The sequence below is a fragment of the Pectinophora gossypiella genome, chromosome 18 (genome assembly GCF_024362695.1).
Source record: "Pectinophora gossypiella chromosome 18, ilPecGoss1.1, whole genome shotgun sequence".
NCBI lineage: Eukaryota > Metazoa > Arthropoda > Insecta > Lepidoptera > Gelechiidae > Pectinophora > Pectinophora gossypiella.
In genome coordinates this window covers 1,165,576-1,182,898 of record NC_065421.1, presented here as the reverse complement: position 1 = coordinate 1,182,898, position 17,323 = coordinate 1,165,576, and the positions used below count along the sequence as shown (strand labels likewise).

The 17,323-nt window shown below is 38.2% G+C and overlaps 3 protein-coding genes across 5 annotated transcripts in view; 1 reads left to right on the top strand and 2 right to left on the bottom strand.

The window, feature by feature from the left end:
- Positions 1 to 2,765, top strand: part of LOC126375239 (ribosome quality control complex subunit NEMF homolog) — an 85,552-nt gene extending 82,787 nt beyond the window's left edge. For both annotated transcript variants that reach the window (XM_050022148.1, XM_050022147.1), the window contains exons 16-18: positions 527 to 673; positions 1,439 to 1,566; positions 2,518 to 2,765. In XM_050022148.1, coding sequence (XP_049878105.1) covers positions 527 to 673; positions 1,439 to 1,566; positions 2,518 to 2,710 — 468 coding nt within the window. In that variant the 3' untranslated portion in view covers positions 2,711 to 2,765. The remainder of the gene's footprint in view (positions 1 to 526; positions 674 to 1,438; positions 1,567 to 2,517) is intronic.
- A 4,672-nt stretch (positions 2,766 to 7,437) lies between these two features.
- On the bottom strand, positions 7,438 to 10,330 carry LOC126375298 (mitochondrial GTPase 1). The gene is made up of 3 exons (XM_050022238.1): positions 9,512 to 10,330; positions 8,368 to 8,555; positions 7,438 to 7,888 (listed from the first exon to the last, which is right to left on the bottom strand). Exons 1-3 carry the CDS (start codon positions 10,122 to 10,124, stop codon positions 7,676 to 7,678), a joined length of 1,014 nt encoding a protein of 337 aa, XP_049878195.1. The 5' UTR covers positions 10,125 to 10,330; the 3' UTR covers positions 7,438 to 7,675.
- A 407-nt stretch (positions 10,331 to 10,737) lies between these two features.
- LOC126375316 (flavin reductase (NADPH)) lies at positions 10,738 to 17,267 on the bottom strand. 2 transcript variants are annotated; one of them, XM_050022258.1, is made up of 4 exons: positions 17,144 to 17,267; positions 16,770 to 16,847; positions 13,863 to 14,249; positions 10,738 to 11,787 (listed from the first exon to the last, which is right to left on the bottom strand). In XM_050022258.1, the coding sequence occupies exons 1-4, from the start codon at positions 17,238 to 17,240 to the stop codon at positions 11,630 to 11,632; spliced, it is 720 nt and encodes a 239-aa protein (XP_049878215.1). In that variant the 5' UTR covers positions 17,241 to 17,267; the 3' UTR covers positions 10,738 to 11,629. The 2 variants fall into 2 exon arrangements, with proteins under 2 accessions (XP_049878215.1, XP_049878216.1); XM_050022259.1 differs by lacking the exon at positions 17,144 to 17,267 and adding an exon at positions 16,996 to 17,137.
- Positions 17,268 to 17,323: the final 56 nt, after the last annotated feature.

The following is a 17,323-nucleotide window of genomic DNA, read 5'->3' as shown; positions in this document are numbered from 1 at the left end:
AAGATTTAGTAATCTTATGTAATCGACTGATGACTAAGAAGAAGACTGGCTGCTATTTGTTAAATTATTTATATTAATTTCTAATTTAGTTTATATTTTATTTTTGTCGTTTTGGAATAGCCGTGGTAGCCCAGTTGGTAGAACGCTTGACTCTCACTGTGACGTCTCAGGTTCGAATCCAGCACGAGCCTAAACCGATGATTTTCAAAATCGTTTTTCGAATTCATGTTTGGATCGTAACTGATTATCACGTGCTCAGCGGTGAAGGAAAACATCGTGAGGAAACCACACATCCGAGAAATGCGTTTCGGAAGTGACCTAACCTGTATTGGACTGGTCTTCCCTTCCCAGGTTGGAAGGTCAGACAGGCAGTCGCTTCTGTAAAAAACCGGACCTGTCAAATCTTCAGGTTAGGTTAGCGGACCCTGTGAAGAACGGGATAATGCTAGGGAGATGATGATTTGAGAATAAAAAAAAATAACCATATTAAATAACCAGTCTTAATCTTGTGTGTATGTACCCGCAGCCAGCGAAGGAGTCCCGCAAGGCGCAGAAGGCGGCCGCCAAGCCGCACAAGAGCAAAGCGGGCGCACGGGCCGCCAAGATACCGGCGCCCGCGCCGCTCATACTCGAGGCCGAGTCGGACGCGGACGAGCCGGAACCTGAGCCCGAGGTCAGTACATACATTGCCTACTAGGGTCGGCAGAAACTAAAGACAAATGTCAACATCAAAATATAAGAGCTGTCACTTTGACATTATCTTGAGGGCAGTCTCGAAACTGAGATTAGTTTATTATCGGCCCCGATTCCTGCAGACACCTCCTAATTTTATTTTAGGTTATACCCGTCATTTTCTTATCCGCCGAAAAGGAAAGAGACGGCTGATTGTCAACAAGTTAATTTTAAAACGAATGAATAACCCGCGCGAGTAAAATAGGTATCTCGCTAGTATGCAATCCGTTTGACGTGCTGTCTACTTAATTCTGTCGGGTTATTGGCTGATGTAAAATTTTTAGACGGTTGTTTTAGATTTCTGCTTAAAATTGACGTGTGTTCCATAAATTTTATGCCTGTCGACGTCCCTTTCTTTTTCAACGGATAAGAAAATGACAGGTGTAACTTAAATAAAATTAGATGGAGTCTGCAGGAATTAGCACCAATACTATGATAATTTTAATTTAAGGTATTTTGTACCTATTTCTCTAGTTAAGTGAATTGTATTCTTTTGGAGAAATACATTATTATTTTAGAATATTTTATTTAAAAGCAATTTTTTTATCTTTATTGTTTTATTTATTCTTTCTCTTTTATTATATTATTGTATTGTATTGTTTATTTGTTTGTAACTCGATGGATCTTGTGTCTGAAATAAATGTCTATATTATTATTATTACTTAAACCGTAGTACAGGACCCAAGTCTCTTTTCCGTCTTTACAGTCGGAACAGCAGGGCCCGGACGCGGATACGGAAATGCTCAGTCAGCTGACTGGGAATCCGTTTCCAGAAGATGAGCTGCTGTTCGCCGTCCCGGTGGTCGCGCCATACTCCGCGCTGCATAACTACAAGTATGTATTTATTAGGGGATAACCTGCGTCTGCGCCAGTGGTTACATAAATTCATAACTGAAATAGACAAAGTACGGTCACGAGCATTCGTAATCCCTTGTTTGGTTAGGACATTGCAGGCTGGTCACCTGATTGTCCAAAAGTAAGATGATCCGTCCTACTGGCACGTTCAGCGGGTCCCGGCTAATCTTTATTTTTAAAAAGTACATCGTCTTTACATGAGCTTAATATGTATACACTATACAGTATACACTTTGGTACCATTTCACATTATCTTTTTTTGACAAATTGAACTGTAAGTCTTACTAAATGTCAAATATGTTAGTGCGACAGAGTCCTAAAGTGCGTACATTATATTGCTCATGACTGTACATCTCTTCAAAATGTCGTTATAAAATACTTACCTTAAAAAGCATGAGTTTTTTAACGAAGCTTTGAGATACTGATTATTGTAAATGTACGTATCTTTTATTTTTTTAACATCTTCTTCTTATCATGTGGGTTGTGAGATGGAATACCAGCCTCATCAACCCTGGTGTCAGGGTTATGATTGAGCCGCCAAAGGCCCCTGACATGGCTCATGTAACGATTACTCACTTACATCAGTAAATAGTAACCGGGACCAACAGATCAACGTGCCTCCCGAAGCACGGATCGTCTTACTTTCGGACAATCGGGTGATCAGCCTGTAATGTCCTAACCAAACTTGGGATCACAAAGTGTTTTTTTTTTGTGATATGTTCTTACCGGGATTCGAACCCGGGGCCTCCGGAGTCTAATTATTTGTAATAATATATTTAGCTTCTACATTATTAGTAGAAATTTTACTATTGCACTGGTATAAAATGTGCAATAAAGATTGTTTGATTAGAAACAAGTCTTCAAAAAAAGTTTTCACTATAATATACCATGTTTCAAGGATACAGACGCCTGTTATGTTGTATTTTCCAGGTTCAAGGTAAAATTGACTCCCGGCACAAGCAAGCGAGGCAAGGCGGCTAAGACGGCAGTGGCTGTGTTCCTCAAGACCGCGTCGCCCCGGGAACGCGACCTTCTGAAGGCGGTCCGCGAAGAAAACGTGGCCAGGAACTTCCCTGGGAAGGTCAAACTCTCCGCGCCACAGCTGCATAAGCTTAAGAAATAATAATATATAATAATAGTAATAAAATTGTTATTAAAATGTTATTTTCGTATTTTAATTGTTGTTTTTATCAACCCAAATAACATGGAATTATGTTCCATAACATAATGTACAGGACGGAAGAGGCGAGTCACAGGGACTGTAACCTGGAACCCGATAGAGGGCAGCAGTAACTGTCAGTACTATTCAGAGGCGGAGGACAGGAGTCCTCCTTCCCTCCTCTTGTATTTTGGAATAATTATGATGATTAATGAGAAAATATGTATAACAACGCCATCTATATTGTTTTTGAATTATGGATCTACCTACTCCACTCCAATCTCATCAGTCAGCCCGTGATCATGGCACTTGCAACAGTGTCGAAATATCAGGAGTCCCTATTTCAAACGCGGTAAGAAGCTCATATTTAGGCGGCAGCGCTGGAGTGTTCCTAATTGTCCGTTAATTATTTTGATTTTATGTTAGATTCCATACTTATTTACATTGCTTCAATCATACAAAATGTAAACCGTGGATAGTTGTAATTGGCTTGCAACATGTTTTTTACCATTTGTACATCTTATATTGGATAAGCTGTTACTATCCCTTTAAATAAATAAATTATGAAACTTTAGATACGTCATATTCGTATGATAAGAATTCAATTCGATTCTAAAGCCGCGTTTCCAACAACATTTGGAGCGCGACAGCTTACACAACACGTTGTCCAAAATGTTGAAAGTTAGCGCGGAACTTTTGTTTAACAACGCTGTTTGTTTTGCTTGACAACATGTTAGAGGAACTAGAATCATCTACGATAGATGCTGTGGCCAATAATGATGATGACAAGCCGCCATTGCTAGCTCATTGATGACGTAAGTGTTACCATTCAAATGGTATCTCCAACATTCCAAGGATGTCAATTTTATTATTGAGAAATAAGCGACTTACTGAGTAATGTATTTAATTACTATCATTTGTCACATATATACAAAAATCATTAAAACTGTACGTAAATCTTTTACTAATAGTACAAAATTTCCTAGCAAAGTGAATTAAAAACATTGCACGTAGGTAATTTATTTTTACGAAATAGCAACGCAGGGTCGGATGACATCAGCTGGGCTAACCTTGAAACGCTAGCTGTCAATTTTGAGGGTTTCTTTTCTTTTTTTTTAAGTGACTTATTGTAGATTTGCCGCAGATGGCATTAACTACTTGGCTGGACCAGTTTTGAGCATACGTGGTCTTCTTATACCATGCAAGAAACAACAAGCCGCGCGACAAAGTGCACTTCAGCTGGCAACGTTGCGCGTTGTTGTGCAACGTTGCCGCACTTGTTGCGCGTTGTTACCTAGTGGATAAGAGGCTTTAACGCTGACGATGATGTGATGTAATTCTAAAGGGGAGAACTTGGTTATTTTTATCAAAGCAATTATTGTGGCGATTGTTTTCTGTACACCATGCGTGCATAAATATAGGGTGTTACTATACTTACTTAGTAACACAGGCCATCAGACTGGGCAACTAAGCTAGGCCACCAATAATACTTCGACGGCAAGCTGAGCTAGGTTTACCTCACCCCCTCGGTCTTACTTTAGTCTTCGATAGTATGGCGTCACTGATGTCAGACGTCACACACACAGATGCACTGGAATTTTTCATCGCAAAGGTAAAATAATTGAAAATAATTATATTATTAACTCAGAAGCATAGTCTGAATCATCCCTTCGCAGTATTCTTATAGTTACAATGTCATTAACACCCTGTATTTAGAGACAAAATTATTATAAAAAACGATTTATTTTGTTCCAATAAACTTTCTTTGCTATTTTACTGTTTTTTTTCTAACTCTAAACGGCCGTGTTGACTAGTTCCGGATAAGTCATGAACGTTCTGGGGTTCGCGAACATCCAATCCAGTATTTTATTTTCGCTCTGTCTAACTACGTAGGCAAAGGTATCTATGACCTGGATTTTCTTGGCACTGGTTGGCGTCATGGTAGCCCAGCTGGACTTGTTGGACAAGGTACAACTGTCCAAGGACTCAGGGTATGCCGTCTCTGAGGAGGCCAAGGACAACTCCGACCGTGGACTCCAAGGATACTTCACTTTGACGGCGCCATTCGCGTAGAAAGACGCAGCTATGAAACTTAAGTTGGTAATCGGCGTAGCGCTTTCGCTTTTGCGATCGGATTCTGAGAAATCCAGGCTAGGTGCGATCGCGCTCGCATAGTTGCAAGTCGTCACATCGCTGTTGATATCCAGAATCGAGACGCCGTAGGAAGTGCTGGACTTCGGCCGGATCGAGGTAGACGTCGAATCGGTCACGACACTCGGCAGCGAAACCGTGGTCACCTGGTAGCACGACCACAGCGACAAACACGACGAGAGATAACAAGACTTAGAAGACGAGCTGGCCGTCCCCGTCCCAATGGAATCCGAGATCCAAGACTCAGTAGACCACGGCGAAGTGATCATGTTCAAAGTGTCATCCGTAGAGTAATTTAAACTTGCATTTTTCACGATAGCCTTAGTCGATGACGACAGAATAGTGATATTGGATGTGTCTTCTAAGCCCGTTTGGAGATCTGGGAGCTGAATTATATCGGACGGGTCTTGCGCGGAGAAAAGAACTATTATTTGCTTTTGATCAGAATCAATTTCTGTCATCTTAGTCCATTCTAAGCGGTGTGAATCTTCGACATCATTATGATTGGGTAACAATCAGTAGCCACCTCAAGTAACCAGCGGTATTCTTGAATGGAGTTCACTAGTATTTCTATATATTCCAATGGATTCATTGTTACTTTCAACCCTTCGGTTTGAAGGATTATCTGTGGGAAGATCACTTGGACATACTGTTAGATACAATTGAAACTTTAGAAATGTCTTTCATATATATTTTGATCACTTTTATATAGATTTGCCATAATAGTTTCCAGTATCACACAAGGCTTGCGCGCTTGTACAAATAGCGCAGTAACCTGTAAAACTCTTATTAATTTTCGATTTACAATACTTTAATTATTTCTTAGTATAATAAAGTTTTACTTGGTAGCTGTTTGGTTGATTGACGTTTTAAATCGACTTTCGCGATTTGACTTGAGGATTTGACAATGACCAAAAACAGTTTTATAGACCATTGAAATTCGTCAATAAAAAACCAAGTAAAAAACTTAAAACACGTTCGGCTGCCCGTGTTGCTCTATGGCTGCTTGTCTTGCGAACGTAGAGCAACACGGGAGCAAGTAGCCATACGCAGACGTTTCCCTCTGCAAACCTATATGTCCCCAGGACCGCTAATTCTATGAAAACTATGCGCGCTTGACGGAATCTAGGTAAATGCCGGAATGTTCGATTTTTTGCTACAAAAAGGGATCTGGCACATCAAATTTACAAAAGGATGACGTTAGCTTTCATAATATATGTTAGTTATTATAATAATAGTTATTATTAAAATCATTATCACTATGTGAGACTGTCCTTTGTTTGGTTAGGACTTTACAGGCTTGAATCACCTGATTGTCCGAAAAATTAAGATGATTCCGTACTTCGGAGGGCACTTAAAGCCGTTGGTACCAGCTAAAACACCCGTAAAACTCCTCCACCAACCCGCATTGGAGCTGCGTGGTGGAGTATGCTCCATACCCCCTCCGGTTGATTGAGGGGAGGCCTGTGCCCAGTATATAGGCTGTTTATGTATGTATTATAAAAATGGATAAAGGTAGGTATATAGTTACCTATGTGTTATTCATCAAAATTCCGACGCGACGTCAAATTAGCACAGGCCCCTGACCCGATAACCTTCGTTTGTAGTACCAACGTCACAAGTAAGGTGTAAGTGTAAAAATGTTAAAACATAGGTACATAAACTCACGCCTATTTCCCACCGGGGTAAGCAGAGACTATGGAATAGGGTAGTTTCCAACTAGTCAAATCAGTTACTTTTTACTAAACGTCAGAACACGAAATTACTATGGAATTTGTATGTAAAAAGCAACCTGTGACATTATAGAAAAACGTGACAATATCGCACTTATTTACTTTATTAAAATTCATAAATAAGTTAAATAGAAAAATAAAACGTTTTTTGTCACCTTTAAATCTGTCTATATCTAGTACCCAATCAGATACTTTATCTTTGACCTTGAAAACTACCCAATTGCATTTACTTCGCTCCTGACATACTTCTCTTGCTTCCTTCACATTCATCAATCGTTTCATACACGCACGTCGGTTTAGAGTAGATCGTACTGAACCTTTTCTCACGACATCTCCAATTTGGTCAATGTACGTCCTTTTAGGTATTCCTCTGCCAGCCCTACCACCAACCTTCGCTTTATCTGGGGGCACGGGAGTGCCTTTGCCAAGACGAGCAAAGCAAAGCGCAAGGGCAGAGGCACTACCTACCTATTCTAGAAACGTTTCGTCGGTTTTTTTAACCCTAATAACTTTGGTTTGGATTATGCCAGATAAACCAAATTCTCAGGATATGTTGCTAGCAGTGAACTCATTAAACATATAAAGTTTCAAACGCATAGCTATTATACTTTAGATTTTATATACTGCTTTCGTAATCCTATTATCCTTCATCCGTTCTACGTATCCAAACCAACTTATTCACTTCTCAAAAAGAAAATTGTTAACAGGAGACGTTAACATCTAGGTAGTAGGCAGGCAGGTTTGACCAACGATGTGTTGTTCCCAGAAACATTCCCAAAGTGGGAACAGACAGTAATAAGGCGCAAAAATTATAAAGATCTTTATTATCCTTGAATTTGTCTCGACCATTATAGACGGCGATACGGCTCACCACCTCTCACGTTGGTCATAGAAAGCTCAGTGAGGTATGGGTTAGTTCATCTTGCGATGGTACTGACTATCCCGATTGGGATATAGTCGTGAGCTTGTGTTGAATAGATAAACAACTACCTTATTGCAAACTCTATCTACGCTAATTGTACAACTATCTTATTGCAAACTCTATCTACGCTAATTGTCGTTCATGCTCTCTTTTATCCAGTTCTTTATCAAATTGTAACATGTCAATGTCTAGAAAGGTCTTCCCGAGTTCTCCAGTTCTGAACGCCTTGATCATAGTTCTCGCTGACTCCATCAGGTCCGGTACGTCCCTCATCGTGTTGTCATAGTTCCGAGTTCTTCGGATCCTGTTGAACTTCAAAGCTCCAGCTATGAGGACCTGGAATCAATAACATAGCATCACGCCTGTATACCCGAAGGGGTAGGTAGGTGAGGTGTGTGATCTATAATTAACGTAGATAAAGCGCGTTTGAAAAACGCCTGTAAACTGGAATCTTAAAATAGTACTATTTTTAAGACGTAAAATGATGCTTAGGTACTTACTTGAAAAAGAAAAAAATATTTATTATTTATTAGCAATATCTGATCTACTTGTTGTTTTGTTAATGGTATCAGTATGTGGATGTTAATTTGTACATATTGAGTGTTTATATATTATGTGCGTGCGTGCGCGCGTTTGTGCGTGCGTGCGTTGCTTGCGCGTGTGCGTGCGTGTATGCGTGAGTGTGTGCGTACGTGCGTGCGTGGGTGCGTGGTTGCGTGCGTGTGTGCGCGCGTTTGTGCGGGCGTGCGTGTGTGCGTTGCGTGCGTGCGTGTGTGCGTATAATGCTTTTTTATTATATTATTGCAAGTTTATACCTTATTAATATCGTCACACGGTTCCTCCAACCCCATGTACTCAACATAGTTGAAGTGCCCGTGACTATTTAGCCAGAACAATAGGTAGTCTGCTATGGTCTCCTCACCGACAAGATGGTCTTGCAGTGACGCGCACAGGGCCAACTTCAGGCCCATCTCCACATCTGATACTGATGGTTCCAGGATGCCTGGAGATTAATTTATGAGATTTCAATCAAATTTGTGAGATTTCAAACAAAGTGATTTTTATGATTTGTCTCCACCGAGATTCGAACCCGGGACCTCCGGATCGTAAGCACAACGCTCAACCACTGGACCACGGAGGTCATTACTTTACCTTATGAAGTTGGTTATAAAATTCGACAATTATTTAATTGTAGTTTCAGTTTGTCCTCTTTATGTACTCTTTGAATGACCTTTAACACTACATTGAAACAAACAGTTTATATAGACACTGACATTGCTATGTATCGACTCATACACTTCCATTATGCAGATTCGTACTACGTCACACACTTGAACCAATGTCGTTCCCACACAAGACACTCCACACATTCAACTGACTTCACCAACCTAGTAGTTGCAGTTTCCTAGGTCAAAGACAAATTATGAAATTCTGATTACTAATAAAAACAGACCTAAAGGTGACCAAAACCATTTTCTTTTTCTATTTAATTTATTAATGAATTTTAATAGAATAGAATAGAAAAAGTTTACTACAAAAGGACGCCACACACAAAAAAAAGACAACAACATCATATCAAATTTCCACTAAAACAATTACAAAAAAGCAAGACGGATGTTTGTTGAAATGACCATAAGGTGGTGGTGGACGTCCTGAGATAAAAGGGCCTCACACAGCACAAGTCGCGGCGTAAACCATGACGCTGATATTATGTGGACCCTAATCAAGAAAAAGGTAATAATAAGTGTGACATTTTGTCACGTTTTACCATAACATTACAGGTTGCTTTCTGATACAAATTTCATAGTCATTTCGTGTTTTTTTTTTATGTTTAGTAAAAAGTGACTGATTTGACTGGTTGGAAACTACCCAGTTGCAAATTAGACCATGTTTCTAATCAAGAAGACTTTTACTACTTTCGCCATTTGTACTGAACAGATACAAAAAAGGGAAACTTACCTGGAGTATCGAACATGAATATTTTCGGGTCATTGTTGATTCTCATCTTGGTCTGAACGCTTCTTGTGACTCCAGCAACAGCTCCCACGGGCAGGACATGCCTGGTGTTCATATACGTAGACCTCATCATGTTGATCAGCGATGACTTGCCAACATTCGGTACCCCAATGATCATAACATTGTAATCTAACTCCTCACTTCTGTTGTATCTATTCGAGCCTTTAATTAAGTCGACCAGCAACGGTTTTAGCGTCTTAACACCACGGCAGTGTTGGTCTTTGCTATTCGTAAATACTATGTTCTGTATATTCTGTTCTGACTTCAATTTGTCCTTTATTTTAGGTATTAATGACTTCACCGTTAAATCTTTCTTGTTTAGGACCAGTATGTGAGGTTTTGCTCCCAGTAAAGTGCTAGTAAACATCGCATTTCGACCAGAAAAAGGTATTCTAGCGTCGTGTACCTCTATAACGCAATCAACAGACTTTAATTTTCTCTGCATCTGTTTCATACCCTTGTTCATATGTCCTGGGAACCATCTTAATAAGTCTTTACTGACAAAGGGTAGTTTCTTACGGAAATTATAAGCCGCTGCGTCGAACTTTGTAGCCATTTCAGAGTAGTGTTTGTTTTGATCCAATTTTTAGGTTATGTTGTGCACTGGAAAATTGTTATCACTATCGAAAAATAGCCTATATATTTCGACGGAAACATATAGTACACGTTACGAACACAGTTAAGAGATTAGTTTGGCACCAAGGAAAACTTTTAAAAACATAACCTTGAAAAGGTAGTCCGTCACCTGTTTTTGACATTTATTTTAATTGTTGAACGAAAAGTCGCGTTCAATTTCAAACAATTTACGATAATGAATGAATCCATACATGAAAAAACATCACACACACTATTCCCGAAGGGGTAGGCAGAGGTGTTATACACACCCATTTCGTGCCAGCCATTGATGTATGCCCCGGCTATGTTAGTCACACTACTCACATATATTAGGGGAGGTATTGCCATTCAGGAAGTGTTTTAAGAATATATGTTATGATATTTTCGGAGTTGTAACCTGTATACTGTCCGTGTGAAATTTTCAGAAACTTGCGTCTTTTTCTGAATACCGGAAAGATTCAGCAAATGACTTCTCCACATTAATCTGTTTGAGAGCCTCATTTTCAATGTTAGACGTTTTTATAGCGAGGGTTATAAATATGATTTAATAAAAATAAACATTCTCATTATTTATTTAACTAAAAAGATTATAACAGTTTTTTATTCAATTATTCTTAATTTGAGTCCTACCGTGAGCGCGACTTCTTCGATGTCTCTTCATCATTAAGAACTCGGGACAATGTGTTAAAAATGCTCAAGTTCAGAATCCGGCACAACATTTAAAAAATATTGTAACGAACTTTTTCTCAAATGAAAGAAATATCCAATTAAAAAAAAGCTTTTTTAAAGTAATATTTTTTTTATTTAAATTATCCAATAAAACAATTTAAGATTGTATGCATAATGGTGCTAATTCCTGTAAATACCATCTAATTTTATTTTAGGTTATATCTGTCATTTTCTTATCCGCCGAAAAGGAAAGGGACGGGTAATCGACAAGCATAAAATTTATGGAACACACGTCAATTTTAAGCACAAATCTAAAACAACCGTCTAAAAATTCGCCCGGGTTATTCATTTATTTACTCATTCTTCCTAAAATTAAGAGCTGTCAATCATCCGTCCCTTTCCTTTTCGGCGGATAAGAAAATGACAGGTATAACTTAAAGTAAAATTAAGAGATGTCTGCAGGAATCGGGGCCAATATATGGCACGGCTCAAGATATTCTAAGACTATTTATTTATAAATACAGTAAATCCAAATATAAGTGTGTTTCCTTCCTTCATTCTGAGCACTGTGTTAGTGAAATTCGTATTTTTTTTCAGTCACAAAATATATCTTCTTTTAATATTATTTTTTTAAATGTCGAACCAGATTCCGCAGTACAAGTAGTTTACTTAAATCAAACCTAGCAACTTAATAGCTAAATCGAATCTTATATTTAGTTATACAGCTGTTACAATGCTATTGTGTTGCTTGGGATGGTTGTTGCCTATCGGGTAGTCTTAAGCTTTAGGCACATTCGCGATGCCGATGACACTGCGGTAGTACTTGGGCTCGCTCAGGCAGTCCACCATGAACGCGCCAAGGTCCCACTTGCTGATGCTGCGGCCCGGAGACTGAGTAGGGTTAATTTCGATAATCTTCTCCCTGCTCGGTTCATCTGAAACAGAATACAATACAATGCAAATATTCTTTATATCTCTTTATTTAAGAGCTGCGCTCTTGTCGGTGGAGTAATCGCCTTCAATACTCCATAGATAGGGCGTGTAGAACGGTGGTTGCCCCAATCGCCTTCCGTTCCGCAGTACACCGACCAATTTCTCAATCGATGATGTTCTAGCTAGAGCCCTACCAGAATCCATTTCCTCGGCCTCCAACCAGTACTGTTACCACTGCTGCCCGGCATCAGGGCACACAACAACACAAACTTACACTATACTATACAATTAATCCCGGTAGGGATATATGACAAAAATCACTTTGTGATTCCTAGTTTGCTTAGGACATTGACTTTGACTTACACGGGCATCTGTGTGTGACGTCTGACGCCATGGTATTCAAGTCTAAACTATGTCCGAAGGTAGTTAGATAAACCTAGCTCAGACGCTGGTGGGGAGCGCAGAGTTGCCGTTCTATCCATAGTATTATTCATTATTCTGTCTGTACGACTAAATCCAAAATTGTGTTCAAGTTTATAAATCGTGCTTAATTACGGAATTTTTTAAGTGCTCAAAGACAGAGCAGAAGGTTGAATTATCTATTGAAAATATTTTTTCAAATCAAATATACCTACTTTATTGCACAAAACTTAACATTAACATACAGACATAATTGGGCAGCTTTATTTTACACAGCACATCGGTGCTGATTCCAGTATACACCATCTAATTTTATTTTAAGCTATACCTGTCACTTTCTTATCCTCCGAAAAGGAAAGGGACGGGTAATCGACAGACAAAATTTATGGAATACATGTCAACTTTAGGCAGAAATTTAAAAAACCCTTCCTAAATTTTATATTAGCCAATAACCCGACAGAATTAAGTTGACAGCACACGTCGTTCGAATTAATTATGTTTGATACAATTAAAACACCCGTAACCTTCACCTACGCGTCACTGAATGACTGACATTTAATTAATTCATCATTAATTAGTAACTTTAGTACAAATCACATTTTTACGTACAAAAAATTGGACTGTAACGGATATTTTTAATCAGACCAAGTATTAAATAAAAAACTTAATGAACGAATGAATGATGAGATAAAGAAGTTACAAAACATAAACAGCCTATATATGTCCTTTAATCAACCGGAGGGAGTATGGAGCATACTTCACCACGCCGCTCCACTGCGGGTTGTTGGAAGTGTTTTTACGGCTAATAGCCGTGACCTACGGCTTAACATGCCCTCCAGAGCACGGAATCATGTTATTTTTCTGACAATCAGGTGATCCCAAACAAAGGACAGGCTCACGAAGTGATTTCGACAAAGTCCCCATCGAGGATCGAACCCGGACCTCCAGATCGTGAGCCTAACCACGGAGGCTGTTCGCACGAGATTATTAATTGAAATTAATACCATGTAGTAGGTAACTAGATAAACCGTGCAGTAGGTAACTGTACAAATTGTAGGTAACCATATAATCAGCGTTTAAAATATGTTAGTTCTCTTGAAAATATTCACTAATCTGCATGACTTGCATAACAAACACGTTACCGAAAGATAACTTATGTACAGCATCGACTATCGACACAAAATAAGGTAGAATAACTGATCACCCATTGCCCATACTATTATGATCCATCATGATGAACAAAATCCCTCAGTCAAGAAGACAACCATTGGTTTTTATTTAGTATTTTACTCAGTCCTAGTCTAGCATAGAATCTTCTTCTTCTTATTGTATGGGTTGTGAGGTGGAATACCAACGTCATCAACCCTGGTGTCAGGGTTATTATTGAGCCGCCATAGGCTGACATGGCTCATGTATCTATTACTCACTTACAACAGTAAGTAGTAACCGGCTTAACGTGCCTTCCGATCATCTTACTTTCGGACAATCAGTTTTCAGCCTGTAATGTCCTAACCAAACTAGGGATCACAAAGTGATTTTTGTGATATGTCCCCACCGGGATTCGAACCCGGGGCCTCCGGATCGTGAGCCGTGAGCACTGGACCACGGAGGCCGGTATAATCTTATAGCAGTATAGAAAAATAAGCAGAAGACTTACCAGCAATATGGGGTGGGAAAACAGCAATATAGTTCAACGGGCTCTCCTTCAGCGCCTGGTACATCCTCTTATGGTCATCGTTTACCGCATTGAACCTTGGGGGGACCTTGTCCGGTTCGTACAAGAGGAAACAAGACATACACGCCGAGACAATTTTCACATTCTTTCCCCTCATCGAGTCCAAGATGTTCTTGGTTCCTTCTGACATGTCAGAGGTGGCTTCTAGGTTGTTTCCGGTGCCCAAGCAGATGACGACGGCGTCCATGCCCTCCACTGCCTCGTTGACAGAGTCAGGCTCCAACACATTGCCCTGGTAGATGTCAACTTTGTCGTGTAGGTGGAGTGGGAGCCTCGCCGGGTCGCGGACGAACGCGCGGACTTCCAGACCTAGGTGAAAAAGCGTTACATACAGCTACATAAAGAATTTACAGCTGGGCGGCTAAAAAGGCCACTTTTGATGAATCATAATATGTTCCATTGTGAATTGAATTGCAAATCGTCAAATGTCCAATTATAGATTTTCATATTTCAATTCATATTATACGATTCATAATATGAATTGTCCATTTTGACAGTTCTCTATGTAAAGTCGTAAAATGGCCAACTTTAAGATGAATTGCAAACGTCAAATTGTGTGTTGTATGTGTGTGCTGAATATAGATTTGTTCTGGAATGTTCTAAAAATGCACGCTTCTTGTGTTTTAGCGACTTTATTCTAGTTTAAGGCGGATGAGACGTTCTTTATGTAAAAATTGACGATTCAAAGTGTAACTATGTTAGATATTTATATTTATTTTCAAATTCAAATTTGAAAATAAATATTGTTCTCGATTTTTTATTCGTGATAGAATAATTGATTCTACGCCAAAATATCAATAATACAAGAATATAACGCTCTGGTTTTATATTCATTTGATCTAAACTAGTCTAAATACAACTTAACTTTACTAATACGCATAATGATCAGGTAGGTATCCGAATTAAAACTAAAAAATACTTAATTGTATTTTTATACGAATTTCGATACCGTTTGAATTAATCAGGTATTTTAATTAAATCAATCACGTGTAGTTTTTCGTGACAGTGTTATAAATACCTTTGAAACATACATACATATACAATACTATTACTGTAATGATATGGACATAATGTGTTTATTTCAAATCTGACACAGCAACTTTAGAATTACGTCGTAAAAAAGTAAATTACCTATTGCTACGCCATGCCATTGATAAGCGAAGCATCATGGGATTTCTACGTAATAAATAACAATACACGCATATAAACTCACGCCTGAGCTCCGCAATAGGGTGGGCAGAACTGAAAGTACAGCTAATGAAGGACTTTCCAAGTTACGATCCTCGAAAAGAATATAGATGGCGCTGTAAAGATGCCTTCGTTTAACCTTCTAATTTTATGGATAACCGACATATTATGCATCTTTTATCCTTGTTTTTGATATTAATTATGACCGTTGTTATTACACCCAGGCACAGCACATGGTCCACCCATTCTTATTCTGATCAAATTAAAGAAGCAATGTAGGTAGCAACAAATCTGTACCATAGTATCTAAAACAAATATGAAGTAACAATTATTTTTACATATGCCTCCAGAGGCATATGAAGAAGATATGTAATTTAAAAAGTTCTATTTAAAGATATCCGTGTATCATCTTAAACTGCATTTAGGTATCAAGTTAACAATTATAATAAATAAACATATAGACATTTGCTAGTAAATAGTTGTAACACTCTCTAAACTACTAGGATTAATAGAACCATGTCACATTATATGTGACTTTTCACAAAGAGTTACAATGTTATTGAAGACTTCTACAGAAAAGGTATTGTTTGGAAATTGGATTACATGCTGTTACAGTTCTGGTAAGCTTATGTTTTCTGTTTGCTGGGTTTCCTTTTATCTTGTATATGCAAATACAGGCTTGTCAAGTTTCAATACCAATTTAAATAGGTACCTATGTTTTTTTAATTCCTCTAGATTCGAAAGACGACAAAAACAGTATTCAGTCTTGTTATTTTATCTACTACCTACCAATCGTATTTCCATCAAAGTGGGTAGAATCACAACTCTTAAGACCTGAGCCAAATACTGGCAGCAAAATGAGGTACACAATTTTATATATTACGTTCCCAGTGTAACAAAATAATGGAAGTTAATCCAAATGTTCCACTTCTATAAATTTTAATAACTATAATAATTTTAGTAATCACCAGTATCCATCTTAGGACTTCGTATCAACAGTGGCTGCAAGTTGTCTTTGATTACTTGTGGCTCTGCCCACCCCATTTGGGATTACGGGCGTGAGTTTATGTATGTATGTATGTAATCACCAGTCATTAGTAACCATACCCTCAGTCAACTCAAGATAAAGTAAAAATAATAGATCATAAACCATAATAATTTTAATTATTTTCCTGTTATATTTTTTTAATAGTCAAATCTGCCCAACAATGGGATCTTATCTTATAAATATAGGTAGGTAAGTAAGTAAATAATCTAGGTAGGTAGATTAAGACTTAGTATAGTGGAACTAAACAAATTTAAAATCGAAGTAATTAAATTATTTAAAAATTAAATAAATGTAGATAGGTTTGTCGTAAAGTGGATGCTATCTACATTTATTTTCTTATTATTATTATCAGCCTATATGATCCCACTAGATGTAAATTCACATAACCACAATCTATTGCTTTTGATTCAGTCCTGATGAAGATGAACCAATTAAGTAGGTAAAATATTATGCATGGAGTACATACTAAGTTAAGAAAACTTGTCCTGCACACTGCAATGCGCTTAGATTATAAGTTTGTAAATTAATTAAAATAAATAAAATTGGTAGGGGATAATTTTATTATATTTCAGCAAGTACAGGTAGATATTTACCTTTTTTAACCGCGGCCTCTACGGCACAAATGCCAGTTTGGCCCGTAGAGCCGAAAATCACAATATTGCTCACCATCTCTGCAAATACAAGCACAATGTTACCGCAAGTAGTGCACGACTGCAACTGGGCAGAAACCAGTCTAACCAGTGTACAAATGGCACGGAAATCTCCACTTCAAAATTATTATCTAATTGATTACGAAGTTAACTTATCTTTCACACTTACCCACCGAACTTCCAAACTAAACTGCACGAAAAGTAAGGTCGATTGACAACAATTCGAATGTTAAATAGATGTAAAATATGCAATAGTTAACAATGAACGTAGATAATTAATTAGAATACGTTTAATTTACGATAATTGATTTATTTACCGGTCAAAATCCGTGTGTAATAGCTGGAAAAACAAGTAGATAAATTTACTGATTTTAAAATTATATTGTTTGTCCTGTCCTCCAACTTTTCTCTCATTTATCTTTATGGAACAGTGCTTTGCTAGACAGAGACAACTACTCAAAGAACTGTCAGAGGAAAAACTTTAAAATTTTGTCGTA